Below are 14,838 nucleotides of genomic sequence, written 5' to 3' on the forward strand. Positions count from 1 at the left end.
GAGACTTTAGTCTTTGCAACTTTACAGATCTTCTTTATGCACCAAGAGCTTGTAACACTCCAAAGAGAAAGGAAAAATTGAAATCGCATCATATGACCCCTTTAAAAAAAAAGAAATCACCCTCTAATCCTATTGTTCTCTATTCTTTCGACTTTTCTTTTATTTATTTATTAAAAAAAAAAAAAAATCACCCTCTAATCCTAGTGTTCTCTATTCTTTCGACTTTTCTTTTATTTATTTATTAATTTAAAAAAAAAATCACCCTCTAATCCTAGCATTCTCTAATCTAGCTTTTTGTTTTCCTTTTATTATAAAAAATAAAAAAAACCTTGTTATGTGTACTTCATTAGACTAACCGAGACTTGTCACAGCATTGACATTTTATTGCTCTTTTGTTGGTTTTGACTGCTTTTATTGTCCTCATTTGTAAGTCGCTTTGGATAAAAGAGTCTGCTAAATGACTAAATGTAAATGTGAGCAGTCCTATATACAAATATGATTGATTCAAAGGCGATACTTGTGACAAGACTGTCTGCACTGGACTCTTCTGCCTGCAACACAGCCTGCTTTGCCCCTGATTTTTTAAAATTACGTCACCCCAGATATATTGAATAGTATAAATAGTAAAACAATCTGCACCAGTTGATACATTTCTACACATTTCACATCGGCTAAATGTTCTTTCTTAAGAGAAAAACACAATTGTGAGTCATTGTACAAGTGTTGCAAGACAGTGCTCTAACAACAAGCATCTACATCAGTCATGGGGCACCAAACCGCTGAGCATGTGCGTCACCAGCGAGCCACCGCTCTGCAAACTGTGATGCAAAGAGACATGTAGATATGACGCAAGTGTTCATTCTACCCTTGCTTCCTAGAATGAAGCACAAAATCAAGAGAGAAAGATGAACAGGCAGCTTGTTTTGATGGGTGTGGCAGGGCCAAAGGTTACAGACATCAGAACGGCCCACATAATCTCCCAACGCAGAACGCTAGCGTGAGCTCGCACTTTATCCGTCAAGATCGCAGCTGAGATGGGAGGAAATTTAAGATGTTTTCCAAAAGAGTGGAGCAGACGCTGAGGTCTGTGGGAGAATTACCACAAAGGAATCTGAGCCAAGTACATTCACTCCGATAAACCTGAATAAACCCACATATTTAAGAAAATGTGTCATCTGGATTTTACTCTGGTTGAACACACCCGTTCTTGCTGTAAATCCAGAATTCAAGAGTTTTACAAATTAGAAGAGCTGGCCAGAAGCTGTGTGAACATCTCATCAACTAGAACATAAGCAGAGCCACAAGTCTCTATCTGCAATAGATAAGAAATTTAAGATGTTTTCCAAAAGAGTGGAGCAGACGCTGAGGTCTGTGGGAGAATTACCACAGAGGAATCTGAGCCAAGTACATTCACTCCGATAAACCTGAATAAACCCACATATTTAAGAAAATGTGTGTCATCGGGATTTTACTCTGGTTGAACACACCCGTTCTTGCTGTAAATCCAGAATTCAAGAGTTTTACAAATTAGAAGAGCAGGCCAGAAGCTGTGTGAACATCTCATCAACTAGAACATAAGCAGAGCCACAAGTCTCTATCTGCAATAGATAAGGCTCACTTTTGGTTAGCATTACTGGATCAATTTGACACTCAGACCCTCTCTCAAAGTGCATCAAGGCCAAAGTCTGCTCCAGACAGGGCGACCCACTTAGAGAGGAAGTCAGCTCAGAGCGCCCCGCGGGGGCCAGAGGGTCAAGACAGAACCCCTGCTGAGCTTTGGCCTCCGTGAGGTCTGATGAAGTCTGACACAAGGCCAGCAGACAAGCAGGAGATTGCTCTCAGGACTCTGAACTCCAACATAAAGTTCCTTCATGACTCGTTGTACTTTTTTGAAAGGACAGCAAAAAGGATGGAGCTTCACAGGAACATAATAGTTTTTATGTTTAGACTTGTGCATACTCACATTGCTGCTGATTTGGGTGGAGGATCATTTTCTTGCAGGAGGCGGTACTCTTCAGCACAGCCACAGATGATTCGTAGAGTTCTCACTGCAATGATAAACAACTGAAATCAAAAAACAATAATAATAAAAAAAAAAGTGTGACAGGATATAGGTGTATGTTCAAACTGTAAGGGTACATATTAGCATTGATAAGCACTCTTAAAGGAATGGTTCACGCAAAAATGAAAATTCTGTCATTACTCACTCAACTCGTTGCTGTCTAGGGTGGGTATTGAAAGCTCTCGGATTTAATCAAAAATACCTTAATGTGTGTTCCAAAGATGAATGAAGGTCTTACGGATTTGAAACTAGATGAGGGCGAGTAATTGATGACAGAATTGTCATTTTTGGGTGAACTATTCGTTTAAGATTAAAATGCAACAAAGACTAATATGCACCCTTTAGGGGTAGAAAAGGAATTCATTTTCAAACAATATCCAAAAGGTTACATTTATGAACACCTTACTTAAAGGAGTTCATAAACACCTTCACATAAACAAAAAAGATTTACCAAAGCATTATTTTATGAAGGAATAATCATGACACGAGTCAAAATTATAAGATCAAGTCATCTCAATTTCAATGGTCAAACTACGATTTTTCTTCATCTCAACTTCGCATTTATCAGTTATTACAAATCTCAATTTTCACAATCATAATTTTGAATTTTCATCCGAGATAGGTTATGCTGCTGATGATAAAATTATGCATCTAATAAATATGACTTAGTATGTCTATTTTTGACTAAGATTTTTTTCCCATTTCATCTTTTACAAAACTTACTAGTCACAATTATGGCTTCTAAATTCATAATTATGATGATTAAAGAAATTATTTTCTATAATCTTACAATACTTTCTGCTATCCCAACTTAATACAGAGATAGCTAGAAGTGAGAAGTGAGCCAATTTTTGTTTTTTGTTTTTTTTAAAAAAGGGAGTGTGTTTGGTAAACCTGTTTGAAAACATTTTATTTTTGCAATTCCGTTTGGACACCAAGGTCCCATTTAAACCTTAATGCGTTTTTAGTGATCAAATATCTAATCTGATTTGTTAAAACGGTTCCATTTACACGTGGCCACATAAATGTGTCTCTGCAAAAAGGACATAAATCCAATCTTTAATTTATAAATCCGAATTGCAAAATTAACAGTTCACGTCAACAAAAACGTATGTGCTGTATTGTATTCGTCATCAGCTAATTTCAAGATCAAAGACCGCAATAGGGGAGAGCACGGCATCAGCACTCGTAAGAATTTTGTTTCACTAATTTTAATGAAAATGATTGTGTTGAGCTTCTGCAACTTACTTTCAGCTTCATTAGCAGAAGTTTGCACGTTGACTTGCTGAAGAAATATTCAGCTACTCATCTGCAGCGATGCGTGTTGCATTAGCACTGTTATATCTGGCTATGACGTCATATAGTCTATAACACGCTTTCACATGTTTTTTTTTTTTTAAACATTTGGGGGAGGAGTAACATTTACACGGGGTTTCAACAACCAGATGCATTTACACTTGTCCAGGTTCGTCTGAAATGCATCCCAAACCACCTCCTGAAGTGGTTTGAGTGATCGGATTTAAATCAGTCTCGAAAGCGTTTTGAAGGGGATAGCTGTCCGATTAGAGAAAACACTTGAAGTGACCAGGTGTAAACAGGCCCTAAAGTGACACACTGAAAGGGTTTGTGGTTTCAATTTATGCTCTTACCAATACACTCCAGTTTCTTCTGAGGACAATAGTCTCTACACAGAAGCTTCAGCTCCTGCACCGCTGACTCGTACGGATAGCAACCGTGCAGCACAGCTGGGTCTCTTGGGAACAATTTAGATGGAACACCAACATCACCAGGTGAAACATTACGATGAAGACGCATGCTGCTCTCAACAGCCAGCTCCCGTTCTCGATGCACCTTCCTAAAGCATCACACAAAAAAAAAAAAAAACACACACAAGACATTTAAATGCAATTTGCTAAACCATACAGCATCTAAGAAAGTGCTCTGATGACTTTGCGAGCAGTTGTAAGGAACGATGGTTATTTTCAGCCATGCTCCAACTAAAGAATAATGCATATGATACAAATTGACAAATTGAGTTGGGATTACTGAATTTTAGATTAATAGTGCCATCTACTGCTCAGTGTCTAGACAATTCATATAATGATTCAACATGACTCAGCTAACTCATTCAAAGTAGTAATTTGAATAATCTATTTTTGAATAAGGAAAAATTTAAAATTTCTTTGTATTATTTAATTAAAATATTTTATTTACTTCACATAAGTAAAATTGAAAAAAAAATTACTTTTAAAAAATCTTTTAAATCCAAATCTGTGCAACAGGGGATTAACCAAATTCTTGTTATACACTAGTCATTAAATAAGTTAGAAATTAATATTTTTATTAAGGATGCATTCAACTGATCAAAAGTTACAGTAAAGACATTTATAATGTAACATCAGATTCTATTTGAAATAAATGCTATTCATCTATTAATTTCCACAAAAACATTAAGCAGCACAACTGGTTTTTTTTTTATTAAAGAAATGTGCCTGAGCAGCAAATCACCATATTAGAATGATTTCTAAAGGATCATGTGACACTGGAGTAATGGCTGCTGAAAATTCAGCTTTGCCATCACAGGAATGAATTACATTTTAAAATATAAAAGTTATTTTAAATTGTTATATATATATTTAATCAAGTAAATCAGATTTGGTGAGACTTTTCAAACGTTTTTCAACGCACACACTTATTTAAAGACAAAAAAACTCCAACAATTATTTTGTGACTTACCTAAAAAGTACCAAAAGAGGGCACCAAAGAGGGGTGAAGAAGACTTCCTCTATACTCGCCACACATTGGTCCTTAGAATTCGCAGTGTTGAGACATTCAAAAGAGAGAAGACACAGAGACAGCAGGCGATCTGTTTCACACAAAGATAAATCCATTTACCATAGACAATCAGCCAACTAGTCCATTTCATAAAAATACCTTTTTACAAACACGTTTATGGTGGATTATGATGCTCAGGCGTTGGTTACACCCTGACGCAGTATAAACACATGATACAACCATACAGATCCCACTGACCATAACAGGGGATTTCTAAAAATGCTGAACTCGCATGTTGCACTCAATCACACAAGAACAAACACTTATTTACCGATAGCATTGTGGATGTCTTTGACGATGGCCTTCAAATGTTCCTTCAAAGCACGCTCCTCAAGATGATTAATATGAGATTTGAGGTCTATGTGTGTTGTGTCAAAGATCACATCAGAGTCCATATCATCACCACTGTGAGAAGGAACCCAGTCCAGCTGAGTAAGAAACTTCTCTAGATCCTCAAAAGAGTTCTCCCTATCTGTGGAGACCAGAGTTGAGGACTCGTCCAGGTCGTTCTCGGAATTTGTGTCATTGGCGTTGAGGTCGTGGGATGGGGAAAGGGAGATGGAGGCATCAGATAAGCTGTGTGTCATAGCAGATTTGAGCGGGCTATGCTGCTGCTGCGGAGAGATAAAACTGTCGGACAGGAGCAGGCTTTGGGCGCTGCGGGAGGGCTTTAAGGGCAGTGAGCGACCAGGCGCTGTGCTCAGAGGAACACACTGGCTCACTATAGGATACAGTCTGTTATACACCCGATACTGAAGCCTCTTCAGTAACTTCATGACTGGATGGTCTGGGTAGCTGGGATTGGAAAAGAAAAGAACCAGATGACATAAGATATGGAAGAAACACTTTTATGCTTACAGATGATCTGACAGCATGAACCTACCTGAGAAGACATGAGATTAGACCTGAAACCAGCATTGGATCATTTGGATTCTTTTTCAGATTAGCTTTCCAAATTTTTGGCCATTCCTATGATAAAAATGTATAAAAATCTTTATTTATACATTTGTGTACATACACTAATGTTCAGTCAGTATGATTTTTTAAAAAGAAATTAACACTTTTATTCAGTAATGATGCATTACACTGATCAAAAGTGACAGTAAAGACATTTATAGTGATACAAATGATTTCAGTGTTAAATAAATGCTGTTCTATTCATCAAAGAATCTTGGACAGAAAAAAAAAGCAGCACAACCGTTTACTACGATGATGATAAAAAAAATGTTTCTTAAGCACCAAATCTGCATGTTATAATGATTTCTGAAGGATCATGTGAAACTGAAGAAAATTCAGCCTTGCCATTACAGGGAAAAAAATATTTAAAAAAATAGTAATATAGAGAAGTCATTTTAAATTGTAAAAATATTTAATAACATTAATTTTATTACTGTATTTATCAAATAATTGCAGCCTTGCTGAGCATGAGACACATACATATATATATATATATATATATCTCTTACCAAACCTAAACTTTTGAACAATAGTGTAGGTTTACCAGTTAAATTTGCAGTTGCAAAAATACACGAAGATATTATTTAAAAAGCTACAATATACATAAACTTACATGATCTTGCTCATATTCAAGCACACTTGCATACAGAACCCGCTGCTCTTGTTCCTCAGGTGTCATGGTCCCACAGGTCGCAAACCTCCTGCAAAAACACAATTGCATGAGCCCAAATGAACACATAGTAGAACTCAAAAAACTGTTGCGTATTACACAGCTTAAATGTGTTTACATAATTCCTTTGCTATTACAAGGCATTATGTCATGCACAACACACAACAAATATAAAACAGGCAAAACTCATAATACTACATTTGCAAATAAAGTCAGCTAAACATCTTCATATGGCCTATGGGTCAAAAAGGCTCACCTGTTGGCTTCTTCCTGCAGCCTGAGTCTCCTTTGCTCCATTTTTCTTTGAAGCTGCATGAGCTCAGGAAAATTCCCAAACATTTGAACAATTACCACACTCAGAAAAAGCTATCAGCAGAAGGCAAACCTTGCTCACAGCACATTGATTAAGCATTCACCCAACACACTTAAAGTTTATTTTAAACAAACTTTAAGTGTGTTGGGTGAATGCTTAATCAATGTGCTGTGAGCAAGGTTTGCCTTCTGCTGATAGCTTTTTCTGAGTGTGGTAATTGTTCAAATGTTTGGGAATTTTCCTGAGCTCATGCAGCTTCAAAGAAAAATGGAGCAAAGGAGACTCAGGCTGCAGGAAGAAGCCAACAGGTGAGCCTTTTTGACCCATAGGCCATATGAAGATGTTTAGCTGACTTTATTTGCAAATGTAGTATTATGAGTTTTGCCTGTTTTATATTTGTTGTGTGTTGTGCATGACATAATGCCTTGTAATAGCAAAGGAATTATGTAAACACATTTAAGCTGTGTAATACGCAACAGTTTTTTGAATTCTACTATGTGTTCATTTGGGCTCATGCAATTGTGTTTTTGCAGGAGGTTTGCGACCTGTGGGACCATGACACCTGAGGAACAAGAGCAGCGGGTTCTGTATGCAAGTGTGCTTGAATATGAGCAAGATCATGTAAGTTTATGTATATTGTAGCTTTTTAAATAATATCTTCGTGTATTTTTGCAACTGCAAATTTAACTGGTAAACCTACACTATTGTTCAAAAGTTTAGGTTTGGTAAGAGATATATATATATATATATATATGTATGTGTCTCATGCTCAGCAAGGCTGCAATTATTTGATAAATACAGTAATAAAATTAATGTTATTAAATATTTTTACAATTTAAAATGACTTCTCTATATTACTATTTTTTTAAATATTTTTTTCCCTGTAATGGCAAGGCTGAATTTTCTTCAGTTTCACATGATCCTTCAGAAATCATTATAACATGCAGATTTGGTGCTTAAGAAACATTTTTTTTATCATCATCGTAGTAAACGGTTGTGCTGTTGCTGAGCATGAGACACATACATATATATATATATATATATATCTCTTACCAAACCTAAACTTTTGAACAATAGTGTAGGTTTACCAGTTAAATTTGCAGTTGCAAAAATACACGAAGATATTATTTAAAAAGCTACAATATACATAAACTTACATGATCTTGCTCATATTCAAGCACACTTGCATACAGAACCCGCTGCTCTTGTTCCTCAGGTGTCATGGTCCCACAGGTCGCAAACCTCCTGCAAAAACACAATTGCATGAGCCCAAATGAACACATAGTAGAATTCAAAAAACTGTTGCGTATTACACAGCTTAAATGTGTTTACATAATTCCTTTGCTATTACAAGGCATTATGTCATGCACAACACACAACAAATATAAAACAGGCAAAACTCATAATACTACATTTGCAAATAAAGTCAGCTAAACATCTTCATATGGCCTATGGGTCAAAAAGGCTCACCTGTTGGCTTCTTCCTGCAGCCTGAGTCTCCTTTGCTCCATTTTTCTTTGAAGCTGCATGAGCTCAGGAAAATTCCCAAACATTTGAACAATTACCACACTCAGAAAAAGCTATCAGCAGAAGGCAAACCTTGCTCACAGCACATTGATTAAGCATTCACCCAACACACTTAAAGTTTGTTTTTTGTTTTTTCACATGTGGACATAAAATAAACTTTAAGTGTGTTGGGTGAATGTTTAAGAATGAATGAAAGAATTAAGAATGAATCAGATTTCACTTAAGCTGCATTAAATACTTCAGAGGTCACAGAGGTGTTGACCTTCCAACCCTAAACCTTTCTTCCCAGACACTTGTCGTGACACAAGCATCTCAAAGTTCAAACATTGATGAACTTAAAATAGACATCAAAAACCTTTTGATAATCTTATGAAATAACCTCAACAACAGCGTATTTAATTGACAGAAATTATTGATGGAAAGAAAATAGACGTAACGGATTCGACTGGAAGAACAATCCAATTACGGCCACCAGATTCACAAACGACTACATTTTAACACTTGTCCAATTCCAGGCTGATTTTACAACAGAATCTTAATGCAATGCATTTAGGTGTAAAATCTGAAACCAGATCGTAACCAAAGCCACAGCTCAAGAAACTATTAAGGATACTGCATCTTGCCTGGCTTTTGCTATTTTTAGATTCTCCATCATCTGCCTCTGGAGTGAGAGGGTCTATAATAAGAAAAAGTAAAAGACCAGTGTTATACAAATAGTTATTTCAGTTTCAACTTTATTAAAATGTACTCATTGGAAGAAGAAAAAAAAAAAGCTTAAGAAAGTTACATGATAGTGCATATAGTTTTAAACACATAATACTGCAGCTTTAAAGGAGGTCAATTAAACAAACTGACAGCACACTAAATATTCAGAAAACCTCCACCATATCCACAAAATCTAAATTACTTCAACTGGCCACCAGTTCTTCCCTAAATGTACATCACACATTTGCACATAAACGGATTTAAAATTATCAAGTATTGTCAAATGAGCTAAAAGTCAAACATTCAAAAAGTAGTGTATGAATTAATATGAAGTTAAAAAGCAGCATGCATAATGCAGAATTAGTAAAAGCAGATTAGATGGGCCATATGGACAGCATTATCATTTTCAAACTTCAAATATTTGAATATACTGGATCATATTACGCAATGGATTTTCAAATGGCAAAGATTCATTATAATTAACGGAAACAATTTTAGCATACCAAGTACGTACAGTTTGCATTCAAATTTATACGATTTCCCACCAAACCATAAAAGGATTTAATATGTAAATCGTTTGAGAGGCATCGATTATCTTGCTTTGTCACCACGCAAATACATTATAATATAATATAATATAATATAATATATGGCTACACGAACCTTCCAGAATGTCTTGATTTTTTTCCAGTATAAACGGATATCCATAGGCGTTTCTCCGCGTCTCCGGATCATTCTTGAGAACTGGACAGCACACACTGTTTGTGTCCCGCCGAACAACATTAAATTTGACCCGCCACCAAAAACTTAAAACGAAAGAACTTACCGTAGAAGTATTGCGATAGCGACCTCAAATGATTAAATACGAATTGTCTTTGTCTGCGTGCACGGCCAATCTATCGCTCTGATCCCGACTGGCTCCCAAAACCCTGTTTTTATACAGTCTATGCCAAAACCACAGCAGGCGTCGCAGCGGTCGCACCACATGGACGTGAGTTTAGTGAATCGCGCAAAGCCATTTAAAACAGGAGGTGTGGCGTCAGATGTGTTCTACGCATGCGCTCAATAAGCTAACAGATCACGTGCGTAAACGTCAAAGAATAAGTTCATTGTTTACGGATTTTCCACACACATATACAATTTTATACATATTATGAAAGCTCTGAAACACAAGGTGGAAATAACCACAAAGTGAAATATTTTTTATTGCCTTTTGTTTCCTCTTCCTTTTTTCATTTTTATTTTTTTGCAAATACTTTTTTCTTTAGAATTTGTTAACAAATAAAAAAATATATGCTGAAAGATAAATAAAAAAATACAATTATGGAGATAAATATGCAACCTGGAAAAAGGGGAAATGTAAAAGAGTACAGCAGAATGCTAATGAAACAGACTCAAGAACCTTAAGTTTTTTAGGGCTTCCATTTTATATATGCATGCATGTATGTATTCATTTATTATTTTCCTAGAGTAAGCATACTCATTTTTTCCAGACTTACCAATGAGGTTTTTTGTGTGGCCTGACCAGGGGTAAGTCTTGCCAGCCGAGCCTCATAATTAGCCTTAAGTTTCTGGTTGAGACGTGATGCTTCCTCAATAGGCGTTAATTCCCTGTCACACACATACAAAACTTCTTATTGTGTACATACTGTGCATTAGAGACAGTGAGACTAGAAAACATGATGTCCTATTAACTTCCTTCATATGGATGCAGAATAGATTTGTTCTCTATCACAAAACTGATAGCCTTAAAATTTCAATTGAAGGGGTCAGCGGTCAGTGGAAGTGCACATAACTAATTGTGTGAAACGTGGAGCATCATGTGAACCATACATTTTTTTTTTTTTATTACAGTGATTAACAACCAAATATTTAAGGTTCTAGACTAGATTTCTAGTTTTTTTTTTTTTAAATAATAAATTATTTACAATAGTGTTTTTTTGTAATTTTGAAGCAAAAGCTTGCAGTTTTTTTTGTTTGTTTTTGTTTTGTCTTGGTCTCTTTTTCTTGAAGAGGCATCATCCAGATAGAATTAAACGTGTTGACATTATTGCTTTTTGCTTTCTTAAATAACTTTATTTTAATAACATCCATTAAAAATGAAGGCTATGAGGCTATTCTGTATCTTGTTAAACCAAGCATATTGTTCTTTGAGAATCTAATTTAATAAAACAGGGGCATTCATTATGGAGCAAGTTAAAGTGAATTATAACACTTTTATTTAATGTAGAGCTCTGAGATGGTGAGACATAATTTATGAAACATTATTTATTAGCCTATAGAATTATATAATAGTGATGTATAGTTTTTTAGTGTTATTTAATCTTGTTTTTGTTTGTTATCTTGTATGTTTTTGTATATCACACTATAATTTGGGATCCAGATGTGAACGATCAATGGATATTGGGACTCTGTACCCATCATTATGTAGGTTCTCCCACATTCTGCTGTGATGTATACAGCGGTTATTAAACTCAATATCTCACTGACTTACTTTCGGTTGTCTTGTAAATCCATTGACTGAAGCTTCTGGAAGACTTCAGGTGGCAGGAAGGGGGAGTCAGTCTCCCCTCCCTCAGAGAGGACTCTGCGATGTCTGGTGGGCTGCTCTTTACTTTGGGTCTCAGAAACCAATGCAGATGCATTAGGTGTATCTACAGGAAGAGGAGTTTTGTGTAAACTGAGATACACTACCATTCAAAAGTTTAAGACATGAAAAGTAATTTAAAAAAAAATAATAATCATTTTATCCTGCAAGGATTTTCAAATTCTACAAGGAATTGTTCAAAACTGACAGTAAGACATTTTGTAATGTTACAAAAGATTTCTACTTCAAATAAATGCTGTTCATCAAAGAATCCTGAAAAAAAAAATGCATCATGGCTTCCACAAAAATATTAAGCAATAAAAATTGTTTCCAACACTGATAAAAAGAAGAACCATTATAATTAAGCACCAATTATTAATAATTAAGCAAGCGTACAGCACTGAAGACTGCTGAAAACTCAGCTTTGTCATCACAAGAGTAAATTACATTTTAAAATCTATTAAAATAAAAACAGTTATTTTAAATTTAAATAATGTTTCACAATATTACTTTTTTTGATCAAATAAATGCAGCCTTGGTGAGCATAAGTGACTTCGTTCAAACCATTAGAAAATCTTTATTATTCCAAACTTTTGAATGGTAGTGTATAAATAATATTCTTAAAGAAATGCCATTATGTTTAATACATACAAGTAGCAACTTCATAGACACCCTTATTGAAAACCCTGAATAAAGAAAATAAAGGCTCACCTGTCATTTTGGGATGATTTGTCGCATTAATAGCTGGAAAGGTGGTCTGTTGGGAAGCGGACAGAGGAGTGGAGGAAATGACAGGTGCTGGGGACTCGGGCTTCCTTATGATGCATGATTTAACCCTCTCTAAACATTGCTCTACTAGTTTCATCATCTTCTCCAATTCCACCGACTCCATCTCTCCCTCCTCTGCAAGAAGAAGTGCATAAGAGTCATATGTCACATTCAGTCCATAAAAACAGAACTTTAAATGTACAGTCTGACAGTGGAGTTACTCCTGCCTAATCAACCAGGCAAACTTAACATAAGCCTGAGAAGTTGAACAAAGGTGATATCTAGCCTTATCTTAATAGGGCTTTAATAATCATTTAATGCAATCTACAGAAGTTAAGATACATTTGAACCCTGTGTGTCTTGTCAATGCAATTAACTTAGCACATACAATCTCTTCCTTAAAAGTTCTCTCTTGAAATAGGAAGCCAGTTTACACCACATGACAATGACTAAAGCAGAGGAAATAAATTGCATTGTTAAATAACCTTTGAAGCCTGAAAGCACACATCACATTTGAATAGAAAGGTTGAAGTAATTTTTTTAATTAAGTATGATGACTAACTTACGTTTGGATGTGGCATCTTCAAGCAGAGCATGAGAGATGTAGTTGATACTTCTCAAATATTCACAGTACGCCTCCTATAAAAGGAAATAAATAATCATAGTGGGTGGCAGGAAGATTTTATTGGATGTGTTCTGCATCATAGTGCTATAGAGTTATGTTGAAGTCTTTGCTAGATGTCCTGTTCTGGTGTATCTTGAATTGCCACAACCATCCACAAAAAAATTTGAAACACAACATGATTTATCAACGAAATGTTTCATCTAAATCTGCACTGAATCTGTGTTTTCACAACATGAACTCAAACTAGCCCTGAATAATCTTTAAACACACTCTAATACCAGACGATTAGGAAACAGGTAATAACGTTTAGTTAACATCAAAAGGTAAACACTCCATATGACCGTTGATATGATTTTATCAGGACTTTTATTGAATAAAGTTCACATTTTGGACGCGATCGACTGGAGCCGCAGTTTTTGTGGGGAAAATCATTGGGGTTCTCTCATGATCATCGGCTTCGGTCAATGTTTACGCTGATAAATGACGTCACTCTCGCATGCATTTATTGGCTAAATATGACCCATATCTGGACTAAACAGGGCAGGTTTAAACATCTGTACCTTGTGTCTGTTGCCGGTATCCAGCTGAATGGCCACTTTTACCAGTCTCATGGCATTCTGCAGCGGTCTCTGATTGCTGTCACTGACAGGAGCGGCCATCCTGCCAAAACAATCGCGCGAGTCTGTCGGCAATCCGCAACAACCCCTAGTGACGTACTTACTGCGTTTTCAAAATAAAAGGAGATGAATTCATAGCTTTTAACTGGCATACGTTTAAATAAACAAAGAAAGTACAGCGCATATTATAATATTTGTTTGACATTTCGGAATTATTGCTTTGAACTGACACTTGAGGTATGACTGTGTGAACAACAATAATAATAAAGAAAAAAAAACTGAGACTGAGATAAAAAAAAAAAGAGTCTGAGATAAAATTTGAATTAAATATGCCAATATTGGCATACGTATTAAATAGCTGGAAAAAAAAATAGTAAAATGATTATATTGTTTACAATTGACTCTTTGAAATGCCTTATATTTTGCGTTGTTACAACGCAATAAATGCAATGATATATGAATAAGGTAATAATTTAGTACGGTCATATTTCTATCTTTTTCAAAGTGATGAATGAGTGAAGTGCTGGAGATATAGAGAACCTCAGATGTCACAATGCCATGCAGTGTAATTTTAGTATAATTTATACTGTACATCATAAACATTTGCTCTTTTTTGGTATTTTTATTTTAGTTTGTTTTATTAATTTTTGTCATGTACTTTTGTCAGTTTCAATTGTTTTTGAAATATTTCTATATAACTTTAATGTTTATTAGTTTTTTTTAAGTCATTTTAGTACTTCAGCCTAAACTTTCAGTTAGTTGCAAAGGCATTTAAATATTTCTAATTTTTAAGTTGAGCTTAAGTTTTTCTTTTCTTTCTTTTTTTCTCTACATAATATTTACATTATTTCTGCTTTATTTGAATTACTGAAAACTTCTTGTTAACAATAACAACATCAGAACATACCTGGGGTGTATTCCAGAAAGCATGGTTAATTTACCGCCAGCTAACCCCAAACCTTGCTTATTCGAGGTATGTGGTTCCAAAAACGCGTCCAGGAGTAAGTTCATTCAACTCCGAGTATGTTCCTGGTTAAGACTCAAGACATTCTCAACAGAGCGACGAATCGACGAGTCACTATGGAAACAGACGCTAAGAAAAACCGCACCATGCTGTTTCTTTCTTCTTCTTTTATTCAGTGGTCGTTTACATGCTTAGTGCATATCGCCAC

The 14,838-nt window shown here is 35.5% G+C and overlaps 1 protein-coding gene across 2 annotated transcripts in view; it reads right to left on the reverse strand.

Annotated features, from left to right (window-relative positions):
* Positions 1–13,740, reverse strand: part of LOC107749294 (VPS9 domain-containing protein 1-like) — a 22,567-nt gene extending 8,827 nt beyond the window's left edge. For both annotated transcript variants that reach the window (XM_016564404.1, XM_016564403.1), the window contains exons 1-13: positions 13,610–13,740; positions 12,991–13,063; positions 12,368–12,559; positions 11,564–11,723; positions 10,569–10,680; positions 8,978–9,040; positions 8,308–8,360; positions 7,995–8,082; positions 5,781–5,866; positions 5,169–5,692; positions 4,799–4,928; positions 3,712–3,917; positions 1,964–2,048 (exon numbers count right to left, since the gene is read on the reverse strand). In XM_016564404.1, coding sequence (XP_016419890.1) covers positions 1,964–2,048; positions 3,712–3,917; positions 4,799–4,928; positions 5,169–5,692; positions 5,781–5,866; positions 7,995–8,082; positions 8,308–8,360; positions 8,978–9,040; positions 10,569–10,680; positions 11,564–11,723; positions 12,368–12,559; positions 12,991–13,063; positions 13,610–13,708 — 1,871 coding nt within the window. In that variant the 5' untranslated portion in view covers positions 13,709–13,740. The remainder of the gene's footprint in view (positions 1–1,963; positions 2,049–3,711; positions 3,918–4,798; positions 4,929–5,168; positions 5,693–5,780; positions 5,867–7,994; positions 8,083–8,307; positions 8,361–8,977; positions 9,041–10,568; positions 10,681–11,563; positions 11,724–12,367; positions 12,560–12,990; positions 13,064–13,609) is intronic.
* Between the last annotated feature and the right edge of the window lie 1,098 nt (positions 13,741–14,838).

This window comes from Sinocyclocheilus rhinocerous, unplaced genomic scaffold, assembly GCF_001515625.1.
Source record: "Sinocyclocheilus rhinocerous isolate Xijiao unplaced genomic scaffold, SAMN03320098_v1.1 scaffold1311, whole genome shotgun sequence".
Classification (NCBI taxonomy): domain Eukaryota; kingdom Metazoa; phylum Chordata; class Actinopteri; order Cypriniformes; family Cyprinidae; genus Sinocyclocheilus; species Sinocyclocheilus rhinocerous.